The sequence below is a fragment of the Dermacentor silvarum genome, chromosome 2, assembly GCF_013339745.2.
Source record: "Dermacentor silvarum isolate Dsil-2018 chromosome 2, BIME_Dsil_1.4, whole genome shotgun sequence".
Classification (NCBI taxonomy): domain Eukaryota; kingdom Metazoa; phylum Arthropoda; class Arachnida; order Ixodida; family Ixodidae; genus Dermacentor; species Dermacentor silvarum.
In genome coordinates, this window is record NC_051155.1 from 247,312,940 (window position 1) to 247,335,857 (window position 22,918).

At 46.7% G+C, this 22,918-nt stretch overlaps 1 protein-coding gene, 1 non-coding gene and 1 pseudogene across 2 annotated transcripts in view; all 3 read left to right on the forward strand.

The window, feature by feature from the left end:
* The first annotated feature begins 1,807 nt into the window (after positions 1–1,807).
* Positions 1,808–1,879, forward strand: Trnat-agu (transfer RNA threonine (anticodon AGU)). The gene has a single exon. It is a non-coding gene; the product is annotated as a tRNA-Thr (tRNA).
* A 9,847-nt stretch (positions 1,880–11,726) lies between these two features.
* Positions 11,727–13,592, forward strand: LOC119440789 (sulfotransferase ssu-1-like; annotated as a pseudogene).
* A 3,487-nt stretch (positions 13,593–17,079) lies between these two features.
* LOC119443063 (sodium-coupled monocarboxylate transporter 1-like) overlaps positions 17,080–22,918 on the forward strand; it is a 46,866-nt gene continuing 41,027 nt past the window's right edge. Inside the window, exons 1-5 of the mRNA XM_049663053.1 lie at positions 17,080–18,003; positions 19,823–19,890; positions 20,056–20,210; positions 20,759–20,899; positions 21,915–22,044. Of these exons, the coding sequence (XP_049519010.1) occupies positions 17,592–18,003; positions 19,823–19,890; positions 20,056–20,210; positions 20,759–20,899; positions 21,915–22,044 (906 nt within the window). The 5' untranslated portion in view covers positions 17,080–17,591. The remainder of the gene's footprint in view (positions 18,004–19,822; positions 19,891–20,055; positions 20,211–20,758; positions 20,900–21,914; positions 22,045–22,918) is intronic.

Below are 22,918 nucleotides of genomic sequence, written 5' to 3' on the forward strand. Positions count from 1 at the left end.
AGGCAGCTATACGAAATATGAATAGTAGTTTTATCGGCCGCAAACTTGTAAACAAATTCACTTACTAACTAAAGTAAAAAGCATGGTGTCACGCGCGCAAAACATGAACACATCTCACTCGATGACCGAGGAAACTCGATTTCAAAACGCTGGAGTGAGGAAGCGGGGCAGCAACAGCGAGCGAACTGACCTTCGTGTTACCTCTCGCTTCAACGCGAACTAAACGGTGAAAACACAGCCCACGGCGGACTCGGTCCCCGTTGCAGATGGCTTTCAAGATGGGGCCCGCGCGGCCGCGCCATACGCAGCAGCCGCCGGAGTGAACACTTTCAAAATATTATATATATATATATATATATATATATATATATATATATATATAAATCGTATCATAAGAAGCCAACAAACAATGACACCAAGGACAAAATGGGAAATTACTTGTACTTAGTAATTGAAATAAACAAATGATAAATTAATGAAAATGGATGAAAAAACAACTGTCCGCAGATGGGGAACGAACCCACGTCTTCGCATTACGCGTGCGATGCTCTCACCATTGAGCTTTGGATGGGAAGACGGCTCCGCGGTAGCTCAATGGTGAGAGCATCGCACGCGTAATGCGAAGACGTGGGTTCGTTCCCCATCTGCGGACAGTTGTTTTTTCATCCATTTTCATTAATTTATCATTTGTTTATTTCAATTACTAAGTACAAGTAATTTCCCCTATTTTGTCCTTGGTGTCATTGTTTGTTGGCTTCTTATGATATGATTAATAAAAATCGGGCCCCTCGGTTCCCTTTCTTCTCGTTCATTACATAAAGAGGGCTCGAATTCGGCAACATTGATGCCTTCAGGTAGCATATGTGGGTTTATTGACCAGTTGCCATCACCCAAAAAGATCACGTGCTCGTGACGCCTGCGGCAGAAAGGATGTCCCACATCCGCCCCATGGTTTGTGAGTGGTGGCGCTGGCTAACACTCCTAGGGTTAGTTGTAAAAAAAATGTCAGTTTCGCCCTAAGGGCGAAGCAATGAATGCGATAGCAACACAGCAATGTCATACGAAGTAAGGTGAGCGGCTTTGGTAGCAATATGAATTGTAGTAAACATGAGCTGATTAAGTAAGCAGGTATGCTGCGGCGTAAGTAGACCGGCATGAAGAGAGACTCGATGACCACGAGAAGGCGCGTGTGAAACGGTGGTGTTGATGAGAAGCGCTTCCCGTGGGGAGCGCGTGCGAAGGGACACACCTGTAGCGCTGCACTGCCGATCTGGGCAGCATTGTATGTGTAGCGTGCGTTGGAAAATGTGGCCCGACTATTACTAACTGAATGAACAAGCGTGGTGTGAGCGCGCACAAACAAACATGAATAGATCACACTGAATGACTGCAGACAACGACTGTTAAAACGCTGGCAGCAAGCGCATACGCCGCAGCGGGCGAGGTACGTGCGGTCTATCGCTTCAACGGAAACTGAGCGGCGAATGCACAGCGCATACAAAGGTCAGAGCCGTGGGGAGCTAAGAGACGGTGCGGGCGAGCGACGAGCGCGGTTGTTGGCAGAGTAAAAGTGCCCCCCCCCCCCCCCCCTCCGTTCCTTCCGGTGCTGGCTTCCCGCTTCCTTGCTTGCCCGTGGGAGATTGAGTGCGTTCGCTTTCCGTAATATCGCGCCTCCCCGCACGCTTCCGCTCGGGCATACGGCGCGCGACGAAGATTTTATCTATACGGCAGACATCCGGTTGAAGTGCCCATATAATTGCTATCGCAATAAAACATAAATGCCCCAGAAAGTGGTTGGGAAAACGGCTCCGCGGTAGCTCAATGGTGAGAGCATCGCACGAGTAATGCGAAGACGTGGTTTCGTATCCCACCTGCGGACAGTTGTTTTTTCATCCATTTTCATTTGCATTAATTTATCATTTCTTTATTTCAATTACTAAGTACAAGTAATTTCCCCTATTTTGTCCTTGGTGTCATTGTTCGCGTCTTATGATTAATAAAAATCGGGCCCCTCGGTTCCCTCTCTGCTCGTTCAATATATGTATATGTATATATATATATATATATATATATATATATATATATATATATATATATACATTTCTCATCGTTAACACACCCACTTCCCGATTACGTTAACCATTACGTAAGCAACCGAAAACGGTAACAACACTAATTCACCCGCACAACTTATTCAATATTGTTCAACAGAAAATTGATTTTTATGCACCTCAATTTAAACATTATATAAAAGCTTTTCTGGTAAATCATGACATTGCCCACAAGTAAATATGCTCCCTGAACTGTAATTTCCGTAGAAAAAAAAAGCTTAGGTACGTCGTTTAGGTGTCCGCATCGTTTTGATTTGCATTTCAAATTTATAATATGGTAAGTGTGGAGTTACGGTTTTGGTTTCCAAACCAACGTAATCCGCCCCCAGGGGGCGCTGTTTCAGGGCGAGACGATGAAAATAAATGGGCGGCTAAAGTGCACAAGTATCTCTACATGAAAAGCGTAGACACAGAATGGAGGAAGAGGTCAAGGAAGTTGGCAACCAAGTACAGGATAATCGAAACTGCAAATAGACAACCAGGAGTCATCAGAAAGAAAGTGAGAGAAATAGAGACCGTGAATTGGATGCAAAGAATGGACACAAAAAGGACAATGGAGATTTACAAGAATGAGAAGAAAGAAATTAGAAGGGAAAATCTGCACGATAACACAAAGGGCCTTGCTATTTTAGGCTCGAGCCGGTTGCCTAAGGACGAAAACATATGGGAACAAATATTCGGAACTAGATGAGACATGTGCATGCTGCAGTAAAGATCCAGAAACCACTCAGCACATCCTGATGGAATGCGACGGGATCAACCCAGCGAGAACCGTAGGTAATGTGCAACTCCCAGAAGCGCTTGGTTTCAAAGTGGAAGGAAACATAAACAGATCAGCCGTAGAGATCAGCAAGAGACGATTGGAGTACTGGTGGAAAAAAAAGCAGGGAAAAGATGGATACGACCTGATCTCTTAAAATCATAGGCAGTGGCACAAGGTAAATTTTTGAAAAAGAAAAATAATAATGAGAGGTATACAAAAATGCTAGATAAAGAACATGTATAGTATACCTGATTAAATCAAGCAGGCTAGGTGACTATTTGTCGCCGCCACGTTTCAAAGGGGATGCCAATAAATCATCACCATCATCATCATCATCACGATTTTATATTCGATTCATGGGCGCCGCCATCTTGGGCTATTACACAAACAATTTTTACGTTTTATGAGAAGTGAAGTCGCGTAACATGGTCGTGAAACGCTGAACGTGTTTATACGTCTCACGCTTTTGAATAATAAGAGTTCTTCGCCTCGGTACCTGCCTGCGTCTGCGTCACTCTCGGCCGCCGTCCCGACGTGCCCCTGCGTTCCTGCGTGCCCGGCGCTGGCGTTCATGGCAGCCGCGGCGACACAATATTAAGTGCTTGTAAATAATTTTATTGCGATAGCAATTATATGGACACTCAAAAGCAGATTTCTGCCGTCGCCGTCGCCGTCGCCGTCGCCGTGAGGTTCCGTATGACGTCAATGGAGATGAAATCGTGACCGCGCGCCGCCGAACGCTGTTTGTGCGAGTGAAAGGGCGCGAGGGACGCGCTCTTTCACGGGGAGTGAACGCACGGCGGAGAACAAACGCGCGTTCTGTGCCGTGCTCCCTTAAGGGCTGCAGAAGTAGGCGTCTCTTTCCTCCTTTACCATCACCATATATGTAGAGCAAACGCGCGTTCTTCTGATGCACAAAAGGCCGTGGGGGTGAGGGGAAGGGAGGCGGCGTTTAGCTGCGGCACCAAGTGCGTATTTATATCAGAGGCTCCGGCAACAGTCACCAACGCCGCACGCATTTTGAGCGAACGCGGGCAAAACGCCGACGGCGTCGACAACAGTTCTGCGCGTTGCCGGTGCTGCTGCATGTCCAAGTTTATACAGCTGATAAAGCTAACATCATTACTCTGTATAGCTCTCTACAAATTTGCTATCGCAATTGATGCTTCACCTTTCAGGTGAAACTGCGACAACTTTTTTGTGTGCAACGTTCATGAAGAAAGTATGTCAAGAAAGGCGTGCGCAGTCTATGTAAATGTATATACCTGTATCAATTGTAAAATGTACCTGTATGTCGAATTGCAACAGGAGAAAGAGCCTGTCAGACAGGGCCTTCAGCACTCAATTACTCATCTTTCTGTATTGGACACAACTTGAACTTAGCTTCCGAGTATAAACCGAAATTTGCCATGGGGCCTGGTGAGGTCCCCTTCAACTGCCCTACTTGAAACATTCTTCCCTTGCTCCACGCCTACAAGCACCCCCCCCCCCCCTTTCTGATATTTAGAAATAAACTACAACAATACACACACGCGATTCCAGGGCTGTCGCGTCACATTAGAGGAGATGCTTGCTTGCTTGCTCCTTATACCATGGCGCGTACCCACTATGGGGGTTTGGCCTAGAAGCCGGCTGTTAGACGGATGAGGGGAGATAAAACTTGAGATAACGAGTATATATGTCAGGGTAAAGTTAAAATTTTACAATTAATTATAGTATAAAAACTAATTTTAGAACATCTATTTTTTCCTGAGGAAAACGTGTGCTTTATGAAAAGATAGTAAACTGCTGAATGCCGGGTACCAAACCTCTTCAATTTCCCGACCCTTTCTTCAGTTAGGCTGCGAGCGATTCTCCTAAACGAGTGAATGAATACACGTTTATTATTCCAAAGCTAGGACGAACTGAATATCGGTGCAAAGACTGATTAGCTCGGTGTCCCTCCTCTAAGTGCTGTATTCATTCGTACATTTTCTTCGCGATCCTACAGGAGGAGATCAGCGGACGACATAACATGCTCTAGTAGAAGAAGTAGCTTTGGCGCGCGGCCCAGGAAGTGCGACACGGACGGTCAACCGTTGGCCTCGTTGGGCTCCAAAATTGTGTGGGTGGCCTCGCGGGGCTCCAAAATCGTTCTGTCATGGCGTCAAATCGTAAGTGCAGAGGGATTTTACAAGAAGCGAGTTATTTCTATCGTGATGGGCTACTGATACGACCTTAGCGGTGTACCGTGTGTATACAGCGCTGAGCTTGACCCTGTTGCCAGCCTGCAAGCAGGAGCGTGCAGCAATTAGGAGAATAATTTTATGTGGACTGCGGGCAGCATTACGATTTACAAAGAATAGTGTTCGTAGTTCATGGTTCGAAAGAATGCAGCACTCCGGGTGTCGACGGGTTGACTAGTGTTTCAGGGATAAAGCGACGGAACTATAGCTACTCGTTTTAGCTACGCCTTATAGCTATGTAAGTGTTAATCACTCATTTTAGCTATAAAATGGGCTCGGTTAAAAGAGACAGACGTGAGGTGCTTTTCGAACGTGTTGTCTGCTCACCCACATATTTTTTTTCCCAAGTATGCCGGCATGATGGCGCTGAGAACACCATTAGTTTTGTCGTGGTGAGGCTTCCGGGTACTTCCGGATACTTCCGGGGTAGCCACTTTACGAAGGCATGCTACTTGTCGCGTTCCAGGGATTTCTCGTAGTGTTGAGAGAGCGAATTATTCCACGAATTGCAGCCGCCCTACTGAACGCCGATTTTAGTCGCGAACGACTTTGGTCGGATGTGAAAACCCCGGCATCTGCTTCCGGAGACCACTGCCAATACGCTGGTTACTTTAAAAAAAAAAAAAAAAAAAAAAAAAAAAAAACCGTAATTCCGCCGTACCCATGTCACGATGGCCATTGACAGTAATGCGTTGAGCATTGAATAAATTAGCGACACAACGTATCGCCACCGTGGAAACACGTTATGCGTGCTGCAGCGTATTAGCGCTGCCGAGAAGTTCGCGCGTGGCGTCCGAGACATGCGTGGCGAGCCGGTGCGTGGGAACGCTGAGAATTGTTTCCTTGCTGCCCGGACATCCAGTGACCCATACTCACTGACCCCAGTTGGCGAGAGGTTCATTGAAGAGCGGCACATACCCAGTGTATTTGTGGCGCAGCCTGCTAACGCGTCGGGGTGCTGTCCTTCAGGAACCCGTGTGACGTGGCTTCGATTTCTCCCAGCATCGGAGGAATTTAAAGGATCTGTTTGTCGTTGTAGAGCGGCACATTGCCAGTGGCACATACCTAGTTACCCAAGCGAAACTGGTGCCATCCTGGAAATTAATTCGAAGTGGATACGCCTTGCAGTCTCACCAGCTGCAATTCGTAAATTGCAATATGTGCCGTGAAGTAATTAATTTCCGATGGTTGCTTTCAAACCCGCTTCTCCCGGCACAGCGGCCCGACGCTCTACCCATATTATATTACATGCACGGTGATCTAATTTATCGGGAACATGGTTAGAGACCCAGCCCGATCGACAGTCCCGTAAAAGTGCGTGAAGTACTCTAAGAATGCTGATCGCATTAAATATGTTTAAAAGATGAGTGTCTGGCATCTCCGAGTCACCACGAATAAAAACGTACGAAACCAATCAACGATGCGATATACCGTCTTACCTTGCTATATGTCGTATGCAGACTCATAGCCGGCTCGTGTGCTCAGTTTTATTGTGGCAAATGTTCCAGTGTGAAGACCGAGGGTAGGGATATTCTTGGTATGTAAACGCGGGAGAGTTCTTAGCTGGGCGAGTTGGCTTACGTTACGTATGCGTGGCGAACAGCGCAGCTAGACGACGTTCGTATCATTTGTCCTATCGTATGCTCTGTTCATCTTGTTTTATGAAATTAGGTAGGCGTACAAAATACGGACACAAGAGCTGTCCTCTTCGTTTCCGCTATAGTGTGCTTGTTTTGTACGCCTGCTTTTTCAAACCGATGATTTGTTCGTGGATTGATACTGACGTGGTTCTATTGCGTGTCCTTAGCGGGTGGGAACAGTCAGGCTGGCGGCAGCACCCAGTCCGGGTCTCAGGCTAGTAGCAAGAAGGGCGCCAAGAAAGGTGCCAAGAAGGAAATGCCCGAGAAGAAGGACGAGCCGCCCATGGAAGTCCTCTACACGGCCAAGGATCTCAGGCACGTTCTCGAACTTATCCGGCGCGTTTAAGCCATCGGTCGGTTAGTTCACGGAGCTCCGTTTCCAATGGCGGTGTGACGCATGTGGTCTACCGTACTTGCTCTTTGATTTCTGTCTACAAGAAGTCGTTGCGCGACAAGAGCGCCACCTCAGTGCGGAACACAACTCGTTCGGAACGAGGTATCGCTTCTGGCATTTGCTTTAGAATTAAAAGATGTGCGAAATCCGCTTGTGCGCTTCTCCACATAAGCTTGCAGAGTGGTGTCACGATCGCTGCAGCCCTCAGTTTTTCGCGTACGTGTCAAAGGTTTGAAAACATGTGTATCAGCTTGCGTGCTCGTGGGAGCTCGGCCACCTTGGTTGGGACAGGTGAGATGCGTGGGGATATATGCTACCCGAATTTGCCACATCGTCAAATAACCGTCGAAGACAACTACCATAAACCGACAACGATTCATTTTTTTTACACTCATTAAGCTGTCTTGTCATCCTGTCTCGACGTTGAAGTCAACCCGCACCGGTATAACGCTTTCCTGCAGTTACTCGCCGCATGCATATATAGAGTTCCCAGCGTTGGGTTTCCCAGGTTTCCGACGTACGTGATCATTGACGGCCTCTACCTGCCCATCAACGTTGACGAGATGTCATTGCGCTCCGCCCTCAACTACAGGTCAGTCTCGCTTCACTGTAAAATAAAAAAAAGTGTACAAATGCACTACGTTGTCGTAATGGAAGGATTTATAGTATGGTTCGTGTATCGAACACTAATGCGTGTATCGCACTTGTCTATAACTCTTAATAACATTTCACTGATTGAGCGCGGGTGAATACTGCGTGCTAGCGCATAGCTCACCGTATTCCAGCCATGGACTAAGGGCGCAGAATGAAGCATGCGTAATGCACTGAGATACCGCTCGAACGAACGTCACTGTATCGAACAAACTGTGTACGAACTATGCTAGCTTCCGCCGGCGGACGCGCCATTTTGATCATTCGAAGTAACTTTCAGTTTAACTTACTTCACTCGTTGTCACTCTCACGTGCATTAACTCTTTCCGTGACGCTCTGTGTATACGTGTAGTAATCGTCTGCAGTTTAGATTTTCATAATTCTTCCTGCCATAGTAGACGCGACGAATTGTATCATCGCCCCTTTTGCGATGACCGACATGCTGATTTTGAGTTCTGATGCCCATTGCATTATATCATCTTGTGAAAGCCTGCAGAAACAGCACAATGGAATTACCTGCCTAAATTCTTGAGTATACACAGCTTCAGCTGGAAATCGGTCATGGGCAGCGGAGTACAGGTGCCCGCAATCAGAAGTATCGATCGTGTCTATAGTGTTATGACGCGTTCATGTGGAATTCACAATGTTCGGTATAAAAACGCAGAAGCAAAGCAGACGATCCGGGCCTTGCTGCATCAGCAGGAGCCACTTGTATGACGGGACGGCCGATATACAACGTGCGGTGTGTCGAAAACATGACTGTTCCGACAGTTTCAACTTTGTAGACGCTTGTCTAATGCGGTTGTTGGCATGACAAGTCGCATACGTCGGATCTGACACGGAACCGTATATGGTCCTCCAGCTAGGGGACATATGTACTCCATTATTTGTTCCGAATATGCACCAGCTAGCCCCAAAACGCTCGTTGACTAAAACTGTGTACTTCCGAGAAGTGTCAAACAAATATTCTTACTCATATCTATAGTGACTTTTTTATTAGTCTGAAAATCTCCCGTACATGCACACTTTGTTTCAATGAAGCTTCACTTGTGTGCGCATCTTCTCGAGTTAACCTGAAAGTTTGTTCAAGGAAAGCTTTACTTGTGCCGATATGCATGCGCCATAGATGAATATACAGTAAACTTAGCTCACAGGCGGCCATTGCAAAAATGCGCGCGCGAATCACACTGCAGGCCTTCGAAGGGTGACATTATGGTGGTCTCGTATCCGAAGTGCGGCGGCGTCTGGGTGGCTCAGATCGTCTATCTGCTCCTCAACGACTGCGTCCCCTTGGCTGATGCCAAAGCCTTCGATGAGCAGGCGAGTAATTGCGCTTAAAAAACGACCATTTTCACAGTTTCCGTTGTAAAAAGAAGTTTGAGATCGGTTTAAACTGTGTGTCACTGGTGTTAATTTATATTTTGTCAAGTCCCAAATGTAATCTTCATAGCATACAGTGAGTAGTGTGGGTTCTTGGTGTCTCACAGGAGACCAACCACCGCGGGTTCGAGCTTAGCGAGCCACAGGGCCGCGTCCGCCGTCGCCTCCAGCACCGCTCGTGCGCGAGCTCAGAGGCCGCAAGGGGCTACCGAGCGACGCACGCAAAAACACAGTAAAGCCCTGAGTTGACGGAAACCGTTTACTGAAACCGTCGACACCAGCACTGCACAAACGCCCGCACGGAGGGGAGCCAAAGGGGTCCCGCACCAGGGCGAAAATACAATAACAGGCGCCTATAGCACGTCGCGGCGAGAGCACAGGCTCAAGCTGGGACACGCCGCTAGGAAAAGTCCCGGCGGCTATGCTACTTGCTCTGGCGATAACCAATGGGTCAACTCGCGAGAGCACGGGCAATCTCCTTCGGCTTTGGCTTTCGGCAAGTGCGGCTCGGCGTGGTACGACCTCGCGCCAGCACTATAGGCACCGCTCGTCGGCTTAGCGTCAGGAAAGGATCAGCACAAAGTACGCGCTCCCCGCACGGGCAAAGGCGCCGTGCGCGAGCTCAAGTCCTAGTCACAAAGGTGTCGGCGGACGAGAGGAAAGCATGTACGTACCTTGCGCTGGTCCCGGAGATAAGATAGCCGCGCTCTGCAACTAGCAGCCGAAACGCGGCCGCGCAGTGACGTCAGCGCCCCGCCTTCACCGCGAACCACCGCGAGTGGAGCGCCACCACTGGAACCGGTTGGTAGAGGGCGGGGATAGGCGGGGGACGGCAGAACAGATGAAGCCCGCGCAATGGTGCCAGCGCATCCCTCAATCCCCACAAGTTCAGGGCGTGGTATTAAATGTCTGTCTTGATCAACAGCGAATATGGGCGTGATACGCTGCACACGTGGCGCTGCGGATGATGATGATGATAATGGTTAGGACTGTATAATCCTTTTTAGAACAGGGCAGTGGCTTTCGCCACCGCACTCTAGTCTACTGCTTAAGTGTTTACACACGCAGGCACGAATATACAATTTGTTTTCGACGGTTCAAATCGCAGCTGGAAAAGACGGAATTGCACAATGTACCATAAGGAATTTTTGAAAGAAGATGTTTAGGCACACACGCACAGAAAAAAATATCTGTCGTAGAGGCAACCATGAAAGTCCATTAATCGTTGTCATTTGAAGGATTCGAACACAATTAAGCGACTGACTTGTTCAGACGTGACCAGAGCTTTCGGAAGAAATGGGTGCCTGTATATAGTACGTAGAGGAAATGTGCGGTTGGTGATGTCAATGTTACTATATAGTAACTATGTAGCTATAAATGCGTGTGTGGATGAAGCTGAACTAAAAACCGCGCGAGAATGAGGTACGAGAACGTCTTCCTTACTGAGTTACCCCCACTTGTTCTTATTGGGTATCTCCGTTTCTAGCTTCTCTCGTGGGCGGGTCCCGAGGATAGTGCAGTAATATAGATATCATATATTAGGACGATCCTCTTATAAGTGATGCGCTAGAGTGCCGTGCGCAGTGGCATCCTCCCCGTGCTCACCGTCAACTCGCCCAGGAAGACATTGTCATTGATTGACTTTAACTAGAGGCTGGTTCGCCTTCCAACTTTCTTCTTATTTTTTTTTTTTTGCTAGTCGTGACGCAAGAAAAAGCAATCCCGAAACGATCTTGACAAGCAAGACATGTACTCTCAACAATTAAGCTCCATCATCCAGTAACGCGGAGATGCACAGCCGCTGTCAATGGTGGACTACCTGCCGCTGCCGCGGTGGCGTAGTGACTTAAAGCGTTGCGCTGCAGAGCACGAGGATACTGGTTCGATTCCTTACCGCAGCGGCTGCATTCCGATGGGGGCGGAATGCAAGAACGCTCATGTACCTTGCTTCAGTTAAAGAACTCTAGCTGATAGAAGTTATCCTGCAGCTCTCCACTACGGCGTGCCTCATAACTTGCTTGGCTGTTTCGGAACGTTCGACCGCGCAATTTGATTTGTAACTGGTGGTCGAGAGGCATTTTATAGGGCTTATTGAAATGCATCGGATGTCAATGAAACTCATTAATTCTCTGCTGCGTAATCACGTGGATCATGGCAGTGGCGCACGTCGTTTTTAATTTCGTGGCGATAGCGTTAAACTGCCATGCAGTGTCCTTCGTTCAATAGCGGGCCGAGACTAGCGCACAGGTGGTTCAGCCATGCGTCTTAAAAGGCACAAACTCCGCAATCAGATTTCTATTATTCGACGTGACCCTTCCTGTACTTTTGGTACTTTTGGTAACTTTTTATCTCTTCTTTTTTTCGAGATTCAAAAGCAGTTTCCTCGTCGGCTCCGCTGCACTATAGGGTACGTCCTTGAACCTACGACAGACCTTTGGTCGTACGTCGTTCTCAGAGGGCCGTCGTGTCGGGGCGCGCGAAAGGACGGTTTGCGAGAGGTCTTAAGCAGCGTCAAGGGTAGCGCATGTGTGGGCTCTCGCACACCCCTGCTTGACCGTGCAGATGCCCAACCTGGAGGAGTCCGGCTACCTGATGCCTCGCGAGCGCGGCGCGGCCGACGATGTGCGCGTCGTGCGCTCCCACCTGCCCTACCACAAGATGCGCATCAACCCGATGGCCAAGTACATCTACGTGACGCGCAACCCCAAGGACTGCTGCGTGGCCCTGTACCACTACATCAAACACGTCAACATCTACCGGTTCAAGGAGGCTTGTGGGACAACTTCTTCGAGTGGTTCATCCGGGGCCGCATCTGCTACAACGACTACTTTGACCACATCATCCACTACTGGGTGCACCGCAAGGACTGCCACGTGCTGTTCCTCACCTACGAGAACATGACGCTCGACCACAAGAGCCACATTTTCATGCTCGCCAACTTCATCGGTGAGCGCGCCCTTGACGGAGACATTGCAACGTTTCTCTCTAGGCTTCCGGAGTGATCGAAGCCACACCAATATCCTAACAAACGTCCCATTTCGTGCGAAAGATGCAGCGGGTGGGGATGGGTGCATAGAGATTTGCTTATCGTCGGGGGTCCTGTAAACAAGAAAACCAAGTGAAAAGCCTCATGCTCGCATGGTTTCTCTTCTTTGGGCAGCACTTGGACGCTACGCAACTATGGAAGCGAATGCAATGACAAAAAGTACGCTGTGTAGAAGCTAAATCATAAACATCCTAATCCTATAACCGGAGTGTTTGTTTTAACCGAAGTTTACGGATGTGTCGAAGCGTCAATATGTGTAAATTGATATATCTATAGTGCTCACTATATCTTTTTCGTGCGTAGACTGCGTGGAATATTTTATATTTCTGATAAAATATTCGTATCTTTCTGCTATTGTTATGTTCATAAAGATGGCGAAGAACACCCCAAACCTCCATTGCATGAATGGCTTTTCTCTGTGCCTGCTGTTACAGTACTGCACAGTACTTCGCACTACACTCAGTATTGCGCATTATTTTTGACACACGACAAAACATAATCAGTCAATCAATGAATCAATGTATATTGACGTGTAGACGTTAAGTGTGCTCAACGCGATAGGGTGCCATATCGCTTGCCATATCATCGGCAGGTGGCGTGGCTGGGACCATGGTCAAGGACCGGCACATGCTGAAGAAGCTCATCCACCGCAGCTCCTACTCGTACATGTCGCAGTTCTTCAAGGACGAGGAGCACCTCGGCAACTTGGCCAAGGGCCGCATCGGCGAGTGGAAGGTCTTGTTCTCGCCCGCACAGGCGGCACGCCTCGACCGCAAGTTCTACGAGCGCTTCGGGAACAGCGAGATCGCCAACCTGTGGCGGTACATCGTGCGCTTCGACCGACCCGCCGCCTGACGCTGTTTTGCGACTCACACATAATGCCACGGCTGTAGCCAAAATTGTGACACCGAAATAGGGTTTTATTCTCACGCCATAAGCATTGCGGAAATAGCATACGAGGCTTCCCAAAGAGAAAAAAATTCAAGAAACGTCATTCGGAAACTAGTCATATATGGAGTGCAACCTGACGAATGCGACGAGTTCGACATTAATGTACACGCTATACTGTCCACAATTTGCTTGACACGGGTCTTTATTAAGAATAAATTTGCGTTGCGAAACTGCACGACCGCAAACACTGAAGTTGTTCACTACATCGTTGCTATAAAGTCTATAAAAAGATAACCCGATTGAGCGTTCCTTCATCGTTTATCAAGTAGCACTTGCTTACACAGCAAAAATCAACTAGCTGTGAAATCTCAGTTTCTGGCAACACAACTGAGCCATTTATCCAGTCGTCGTCGCCCTGCGATGTCTTTGTCGACCCTTGTTTATTCTAGCCTATCGCATGTGCCACTGTGGCATGAGGTCGAGGTCATGTTGGCCTGCCCGCCTTTATACGCTGAAACATCTCTCCCAACCGCCAGGCCGTTCTTCCCAATTTCGATCACGCAGGCTTTCATGCTGTTACAGTCTGTTTCCGGCATGAGCGAGATATCACGCATTTCACGCAATGCTTCCTCGTGTGGTGGCGAAAGGTGCCGGCGCGTTTTGCGCGAGACTTGCGTGGTAATTGATTATTAGGTTCAATGAAGTAATTCCGGACTACCATACAAGCATTTGTGGCTGAATCCAATAGAGGCCCCAAAAGACAGGATTGCAGACACAGCTGAATCTATAGGCTAAGATTGCGGAGTGCCGTAACTTTTCATTTTTTTTTTAGCATTGCAGAAAAACGCGTACAGGACAAGAAGAAATGAGTCAGCGCTTCGCAACAGAATGAGCATTATGCTAAGGGAATTAACCAGTATATACATATGTACATATAAATTTAACGTTGACATATACGGCAGCTCAGCCTACATTCAATTTCTATGTACACAGGTCTGTACTGCTTGTCTGTGCCAGGGCTATAGAAAATGTCGGTAAGCCGCGGACTATGTGTTTTGAATTACTTCCTTTTGGGTGAAGCGTTTTAATTGCTTGCCTTGAGTTGTGCGTCCGTTGAGTTTTTTTTCAAAGGAAAAGGCGGTGATGGAAAAGGGATGCTGATGAATAACTCTTGCGCCATCGCTCGCCTATACCTATCACATGCGCCATAAAACCAGCCTTTTCTGTGTACGCTGTGGTTGCAGTGGCGATTTCTCCCACCATGGTGCGACGACATAACAGGTGGGTAAAAAGGAAATAAACAGGTGTGTGGGGGAATTATATGTATCGTGGGAGCTGACGCCGTGGCAGCGTCCCAAACAATGGCCAAATCCACAAAGCGGTTCGCAGACTGCTTTGTGCTTCGTGATCACTATAAAGTCAACAATACGGTGTTATCAAGCACCATAAATGGTGCGAGACAAGTCTGCGAAAAGCTTCAAATGCGAAAGAATAGAAAACCGAGAAATGAATATTATAACAATGAACTTGGTTAATTCGTTTGCCTCTATGTATGGCTCCTATCCACAATGTAGGATTTAATTATTCAAATCTTTTAAACTGTGCAGAAATCATCGACGACGATTGTCAATGCAGGCGAATCGCCCCAAGGAACGAACGAGCGAGCGACCGACCGGTCGACCGAAATAACAAACGAACGTTTTCCTTGCTCTTGACCGGGGACGGGGAGGGTGAGCACGGGGCAGGAGGGGCTGGGCAGGCTGAACTGCAACACGGTAGCCGTGTTCGAAGGTGCTCTAATACTGCACGAAACTGCCAACTTTCAAAAACGAACTAAGCACTATTCCAATTACTGCTATTTGTGAAACCAAGTTTTCGCATGACGGCGACTAGCAGCGTTCGAGCCCTTTCGGTCACGGACACCTTGTTGCAGCTCATACTGAACGCGACTGTATACCTATAGGCGGCATGGTACAGCTGTAGTGTAATCGACACTCGCTGCAACGCTATCATTGCATGCTTCAGCGCGCAGAAATCTCAGAGTTGTGTAAACAAAGCAAAGTTTTATGAAAATGACATGATGGAGTACTGGCACTGTACGGGAGTTATAGGTCTAACTTTGGCGCGAGCATCGCAGGACCGTACAGAAACCCACAGAGTTAAACGATGAAGAGCAAGAAGAAGCAGAGGGGAATTCTAAAGATGTATCTACAACAAATCAGACAGTCGAACTTGTGTCATCAAGTTTATTGCATATAGAACTCGAAGTGAACGGTGAGATAATGCGTGCTCTTGTGGACAGTGGAGCTTCGCGGAGTTAAGCGAAGTCCATGTGAATAACTTCAAATGGTACGCTCGAGTGCGTCAGTAATGTGATCTGTTGAGTTGGTTGCTTAAACTTAACTTTATTCACCTGGCATTTGTGGCATGACTGTACGTATCTTTTCGTGTCCTCTTTCATGCGGGGTCATGTGAACCTATTCGTTAGTTTCATGTAGGTCCATCAAAAGCCATCCTGACCACCTGAATGGGGACTATTGTGGTAAGGTCCAGAATTTTCGGAATCAGTGTAGGAGGCAATGCAATTTTGCCTGTCTGGGTCTGTTGCAAAGGTTCAGATCCTTCCCAAAATTTTGGCGGCACCTATTGCTTCGTGTTGCACATCAACAACTGTTACCCCCAATCTAGACATTGCATCCGTATCTTTCATAGAAGCACCTGGATGGCGATTCACTTCAAAGTCGAACTGTTGAAGCTCGCTGACCCAGCGTGCGACTTTTCCTTTCGGCTCCGCCATTTTCGAAAGGTGGGTGAGTGCCTCATGATCTGCGTACAACTTGAATCTGGTACCTTCCAGGTAAGAACGTAAGTACCGAGTTGCCACCAAATTATGTAACAAGCCCGCACATAATATACAGACAGAGTACTCTTCACGTTGCCATTACTAACTTCTTTATTCTCCTCCGCCACCGGGCCTATTTACTACAAACTCTTTCTTTTTCTTCAACTCCTTGAGCACGCTTCACTCAATAAAACACACACACACACACACACACACACACACACACACACACACACACACACACACACACACACACGCACACGCACACGCACACGCACACGCACACGCACACGCACACACGCACACACGCACGCACGCACGCACGCACGCACGTCATACATAATAAATACATGACAGAAGTGCTCCCAGTGCGTTGTCCAAGTGCCAAGGCTGGGACATTTATCAAAATGGCTCAGTTAATAGAGTTTATTTTCAGCTTCCTACAAGTAGAATACAAGTCCACCTGCCATACTATCTCGACTATAAGCACTGTTTACCACAGTTACGTCTCTCGACGGAAGCAACCGAATGAGAAAAAAAAAAGATAACTGGCAAGCGGTGATCACTCTATATAGCCGAACGTTTGAGCCGATATCGTGCCTATGTCTTTGAATACCTGTCACTGCGTGCAACCGGGTACAATACAGCTGGCGGTAATTTATCAAGTGATACCGATACCAGTATGTAATTCGATTATCAAATGGCAGCGTTCTTCTCCTTATCTCGAACATAATATTAGCTGCTCCTCACTTCGATCACCATACATAAAACGAGTGCGCTTCGATTCGAGAAAATACGGTAATTGCGTTAGGCTGTTCTGCCTGACTCCTCCGCACAAATGTTTCCTCTCGCTGGAAACGGTGGGTATGCTAATGTCGACTGTCTTTCACGGCCCTGCGAAAGATAGCCTACGGTCATTATTCGGCACTGCTGTGATAGCGATCGACAGAAGACGCGCCGTTTGCTTTTGGCCTTCGATTCGTATTCAGAGTAGTCGGCATTGTTCAATATCCGCTACGCTGCTTCTGTATGTCGGCGTTCACGCTGTAGCGTCGTATCGTATAAGCCAGCGTTCCGCTTCGCCTTAGCGCACCCTTAGCATATTTCACCACCTATGCTTTTTTTTTCGTTTTGTTTATTTATTTTTCCTAAGGCTGCTCTTCTATCAGCGGCATACATACATATTATGAGCACTACCCTTCTCTAGGCGAAGTTTCGGTGCACTCGGCGCTTCAGGCAAATGTGTCCTCTGGTCCAGACCGATGTGGACGCCCCGCGACAGCTTTTGGCCACCCCCAGCAGCATTTAAACTTTAGGCTAAGCTGTACTAAATCTCACGATGTCGTCGTACTTCTTCCGATAAGGTTGGATTTCGGCAGAAATTTCAAGGAATACTTCCAGCCGGAACTGCATGCTTGTCGTATTTGCAAAATTCTCACGAGACTATCGGAGTTTCAAGCCGTGTACAAGAGCGTAGGCGACCCACTGGTTGGACGAAACTGTATTTGGAAGCTGAATGCAAAAGATATCAGTTTCTGCAAGCCTGTAAGCTGAAGAATTTTAGCTCGGTGCTTCGTAATTCTTCCATTGCAAGTGAGAAAACAGATGATGTTTTTCATTGTTCCCGCGGAATGAGACACACTTTCAAATGACGAACTTCGGCGGACACTTTGGAGTTTGGGACTACAGCATCTTCTTCACCATGCTGCTGGCCTCATCAGCGATAGGCATTTACTACGCGTTCAAGGCTGCGAAGAAGCCGCAGGTGCCTAAATCAATGGGAGTTCTCCCGGTCGCTATGTCGTTGATCAGCACGTCTATATCGCCCGTGGCTATGCTAGGTATTCCAGCCGAGATGTACTTCTACGGCGTCGGGTTTATCATGATACAGGTGGGACTGCTGTTCACGGTCCTCTTGACAAATTGCATCTACATGCCCATGTTTCACAACCTTGACGTCACCAGCGCTTTCCAGGTATGTTCTCTTACTGTTACTAATCGACTCCGTGACGAATCGGTAAAGTACGCATTGCAGTGGCATCACTGGTGTAGTTCCCCTTGTCGAACCCGATTGCGAGAAAGAGGAACTTAAGGCTCGAGCGTGTAATGATGAGCAATCAGTTGAAATGCTTGAAGCTTGATTGTGATTGATTCTGCCATCATCATAAGACTACCGGAAAAAGAAAGTAAATTTCGTTAATTATTTGCTTCTTCTTTTTCAGTATCTCGAGCTCAGGTTCAATCGGACGCTTCGCACCATTTGTTCAGTATCGTCGGCTTTGCAAATGGTAAGGCGCACGGATCCTGTACGTTAGCTTACATCGCACTTTAGGGCAACGTAACCGAAATTAATAATACACTCAAAATCTCTCAATTTACTCGCGAGATTGATGTTGTTGTAAGTACACGTGCTCCTGTCATATAGTAAAGCTCATAGCATGAAGTATTCTCGTGCTTTTACGTACAAAAGCTAAAATAAGAAAATATTGGGTTTTGCATGCCGAAACCACGATCTGATTATGAGGCACGCCGTAGTGGGGGACTCCGAAATAATTTGGGCCACCTGGGGTTCTTTAACGTGCACCTTAGTCGGGTGTTTTCGCATTTCGCTCCTATCTAAATGCGGACCGCCGTGGCTAGGATTCGATCCCGCGACCTCGTGTTTGTAGTTTCTGTAATGTTGTGTTGGGCGATCCAGGCGAGATACACGACTGCAATAATGAAACAGTAATTTCATTCATAATTCAGTTTTGCAGTTTTATTTATCGCATAGTTTTTAATTCTTTTACTTTCATTTTCTTTGTTATTTTATTGCTGTATATGTGTTCTTTAATGCATAGGTGAAACTTGGGGCTTCTTTTAAGGGAGCTTAGCTTGTTCCCAAAGGTCTCAGTTATTCAACCTCATATTTATACACCATCACCGCCTAGTTAAGGCCAACTGAGATTATGCTGTAACCTTTATTCTGCTTTTGACGCTGAAGGGTGCCACAGAAATATACCACGTGTACTTGCACCGCTGTACTTAACACAGTCAGGGCACAAATGAGAGGATGTAGAGGTTTGGTCTTAGAAATTACAGTCTTATAATGACACGGAACGGAAGGCGTGCGAAACGGAAACTCAAGAACGTGAAGGAGAACTAATGGTCCGTTTTTTAATTTTTTTTTTGTTATTGCGTCCTTGTTTCTCGTGCCTGTCTCTCCGTAACGTGAATCCTTACCAACTCGCTCAGCTTCCCGTCGTTTTAAAATGGTTTTAAAACCGAATTTTTCATTTTTATTATTATTATCAGAATTTGGCAATCCACGAATGTTTATGTGCGTTGTGCAAGCTCAGAACGATGTGAACGCTAAAATAATAATAATAATAATAATAATAATAATAATAATAATAATAATAATAATAATAATAATAATAATAATAATAATAATAATAATAATAATAATAATAATAAACTTTGCAACTCTAGTTACATATTACCAACACCACGATGTTCGACTTATTCTGTGACGAAACCACCTTGCAGTAGTTATAAGTAATCTATATGACCTTAGAAGCCCTAAGAAGCTCATATCTACGTAGAATGAAAACAATGTTTCGTTGTAACTAATGCGCAAAGTGAACGAGGTCACAAACAGATAAATAACGATAAGGTCTGCTTGCGTCGTCGTCCCCTTTGCGCATTAGTCACAGTGAATTCATTCCGACTTGCTGAACCTGCAGTAATTTTAAAACAATGATTGTTTATTTTTTCAGATTGTATACATGTCTATAGTGCTTTATGGACCTGCTCTTGCATTGCAACAAGGTAACAGACGGTGCCTAGTGATATGTTTGTTCACTACGTATGGTGAGTGTTCGTTTGTTACATTTGCAGTGACCGGAGTAAATCTTTGGTTGTCAGTGGTGTCTATTGGCGTCGTCTGCACCTTCTACACGACCATAGTAAGAATCACACTTCTTCCACACCGACAATTACAATTTCGTGTCATGGACGAGATAACTTTTTCTTCGCATTGATGAAGGCAGCGCGTATGCCGGCGATGTCAAATTGCTGCGCATTTTCATCATCCTCACCAAATCCTTTCCCACCGATTTTCCCTTCCGCAGGGCGGTATCAAGGCGATCGTCATGGCCGACGTGTTTATGAGCTTCATAAAGTATGCCTCCATCATACTGCTTGCAGTGAAAGGGACCATGGACGTCGGTGGCTGGCAGAGCGTCTACGAAAAGAACCTCAACTCTCATAGACTTCATTTGTTCGAGTAATGCTCACCTTCGCCATCCGGACAGTGGCTGCGATTAGCAATTTTTGAACAGGCGTGAACGTACAAAAAGAGTATTGAAAACACGCTGCAGCAAAACGTTCAAAGGGCACTATTTGCAAACAAGTATATTTGTTAACAAGTACATTCATATTGATCTTAATCAATGAATGAATTAATGAGTTAATTAATCAATAAAGTTTATTTATTTATTTATTTATTTATTTATTTATTTATTTATTTATTATGTGTGGAGCAAGTCATAAAATTCATAGCAATAATATCATTTGCAGCGGTTAAACCCGTCGAGGAAAGCTGACACCATCAGAGTGCGTTCCAGTGGCAGGTTCTTTGTTCTTTACTGTAAATATATATATATATATATATATATATATATATATATATATATATATATATATATATATATATTTTTTTTCAAATCTAGTACATTGGCTCAAACTGCATGGAAAGACTGTGTACACAGAATTGGAGCCGAAAAGGAAGAAAATGCATTTAGCTGACGTTACATGTTTTCACGCTTGTCGCAGCTTTCATCCGGACCCGACAGTTCGTCATTCAGTGTGGTCCCTGGTTATCGGAGGCACATTCCTGTGGCTCACCATGTACGCCGTTAACCAAGGATGGGTACAGCGCTATCTCAGCATGCCCAACGTGGCCGCAGTTAGGAGGTAAACCCATTGATTGATTGGTTGGTTGATTGATTGATTGATTAGATTTAACGCCCAAAAGGAACAGACTGGCTATGATAAATTATATAGGAGGTGGTAGCTGCTCCGGTATCACTTAGACGAAGTAGCTGGAAGAGACGATTGGGGCAGACCCGCTGCTGAACGGCCCTCAGGCTTCCAACTTTATATGAAATTGTCGCGTAGCGCGAGCTGCATAAGAGCGTCAGCGACAGCACTCTTCAGCGCTGTAAATACTAGCAAGGCTCCCCCTCTGCAGAGCTAGGGTTCATTCTAGCCACCCTACCCGGGGCGCACTTACCCAACACCATTTATAGAGGAATTACAGCGCGCGGTGGGTTTTTTCACGACATCTGCAGTTCGCGGAGCACCGCTGTCACTCCTGAAGAATGCTTCCGCGTTAAAACGAACTCGAAACGGCTGAGTTTCCTTTAGTGATGGCTCATATCCACTGTGAGTGATTGGTCAGGAGTCGGGTGGCACTAGGAAAAACCACCGTGGAAAAGACGTTCAGTTCTTATTAAAAAAACAAAAAGAAACAAGGAAACGGCACGCGTGGACCTTGTCTTTCCTTCAGATGGGCGTGAACTTTATCGCTGTCATTAATTCGCCGCAGATGGGACAAGGCAACCTGACGAGATTTTCATTCTTCATTTCACTGGAAGGTGATAGTTGGGTCATGTCACCTACTCCAGTCTTTGTCGAGAGTCCTGGTGCAACTTGCTGCAATTGCACATCCTAACTTTATAGGTAGCCTCCAAAGCACGAGTTCCTCTGCATGTTGTAAGACGATGGTGAAAAGCATATATGCGCAAACAGACAAGAGCGCGCTTGTTCTACTGGAACGAGTGCTTTCAACTTCATTGAGAGACTGTAAAATGAGACTGTTTGGCGAGCTCCCACTCGAGAGGCTCCCTGCACAAAATCGGGTGTCACTTCACCGAAAAGAACACCGTGTCTGTGTCGAAATCTGCCTCTCTTTCCTGCTCTTCTTTAGAGCCATGTGGGTGAACCTGTTGGGCGTGATTGTACTCCAGAGTTTGCTGTGCTACGTGGGACTGGTCATATTCGCGCGATACAGCGACTGCGATCCCATCAGCACAAGACAGGTCACGGCGGCGGACCAGGTGGGTTGTAGTAATACAGTTAAACCTTGATATAACAAAGTCGGGTAAAATGTGCAATTTGCTTCATTATATCGAAATTTCGTTCTATTGAAATTAAACCTTTTATGCAAATAAGTACAGTCGCCTATTGATTTTTCTTGCATGGAAATGGGTCGCAAAATTTTCCGAAATGTAGTGCAATCGAAAAAAGCTAATTTGAACGAGAAAACAATTATATTGTGGAATTTGGGAGTCAGCGACGAACGATACGGTTTCATGCCACATCGACGATATCTTCACATCGGCGGTACGAATTAAGCTAAGCTAGCCACGCTTTCGCGTCCACTCCGCCTCGCGGCTGATAGCGTCGTCCGCAGTGAGACGACGCTATCATGGAAAGCACCGGTAGCGGGGAGCGAATGCTTCGTCTGCCTCTCGCTTCAGCGGGTCTCCGAAACTCGAGATTGCGCAACGTCCAATACTAAACGCGTGGGAAGGCAGCTGACATGATGCCACGCCGTCTCGGCACGCCCACTCTCTGCACACGCGGCAGATTACTTCTAAAGCAGGGTGCGCGTTAAGCCCCTCCATCTTCCAAAAGTAGCCCCATTCTTAGATCTTGCCGTCACCGCACTCACCCCGGCGTTTCCTTCTCGCCGCCTCCTGTCGCCCCAGCCTCCTCCGCTCTCCCATTGGCCAATCCGTGTCACGTTGTCTATTTTAACAGCGAAACTGTTTAAGCCAGGCGTAATTCGTGGTTCGTATCAAGAAACTATCGTCATCAGCAATGAAGAAAGAAATAAAAGAAAAAAAAAACGCTTAACCTTGCACTCGGCCGCGAAATGCTTGAAACAGCGAAGCTGGGCGATCATAGCCCAGCATTTTCCGGAAGTGT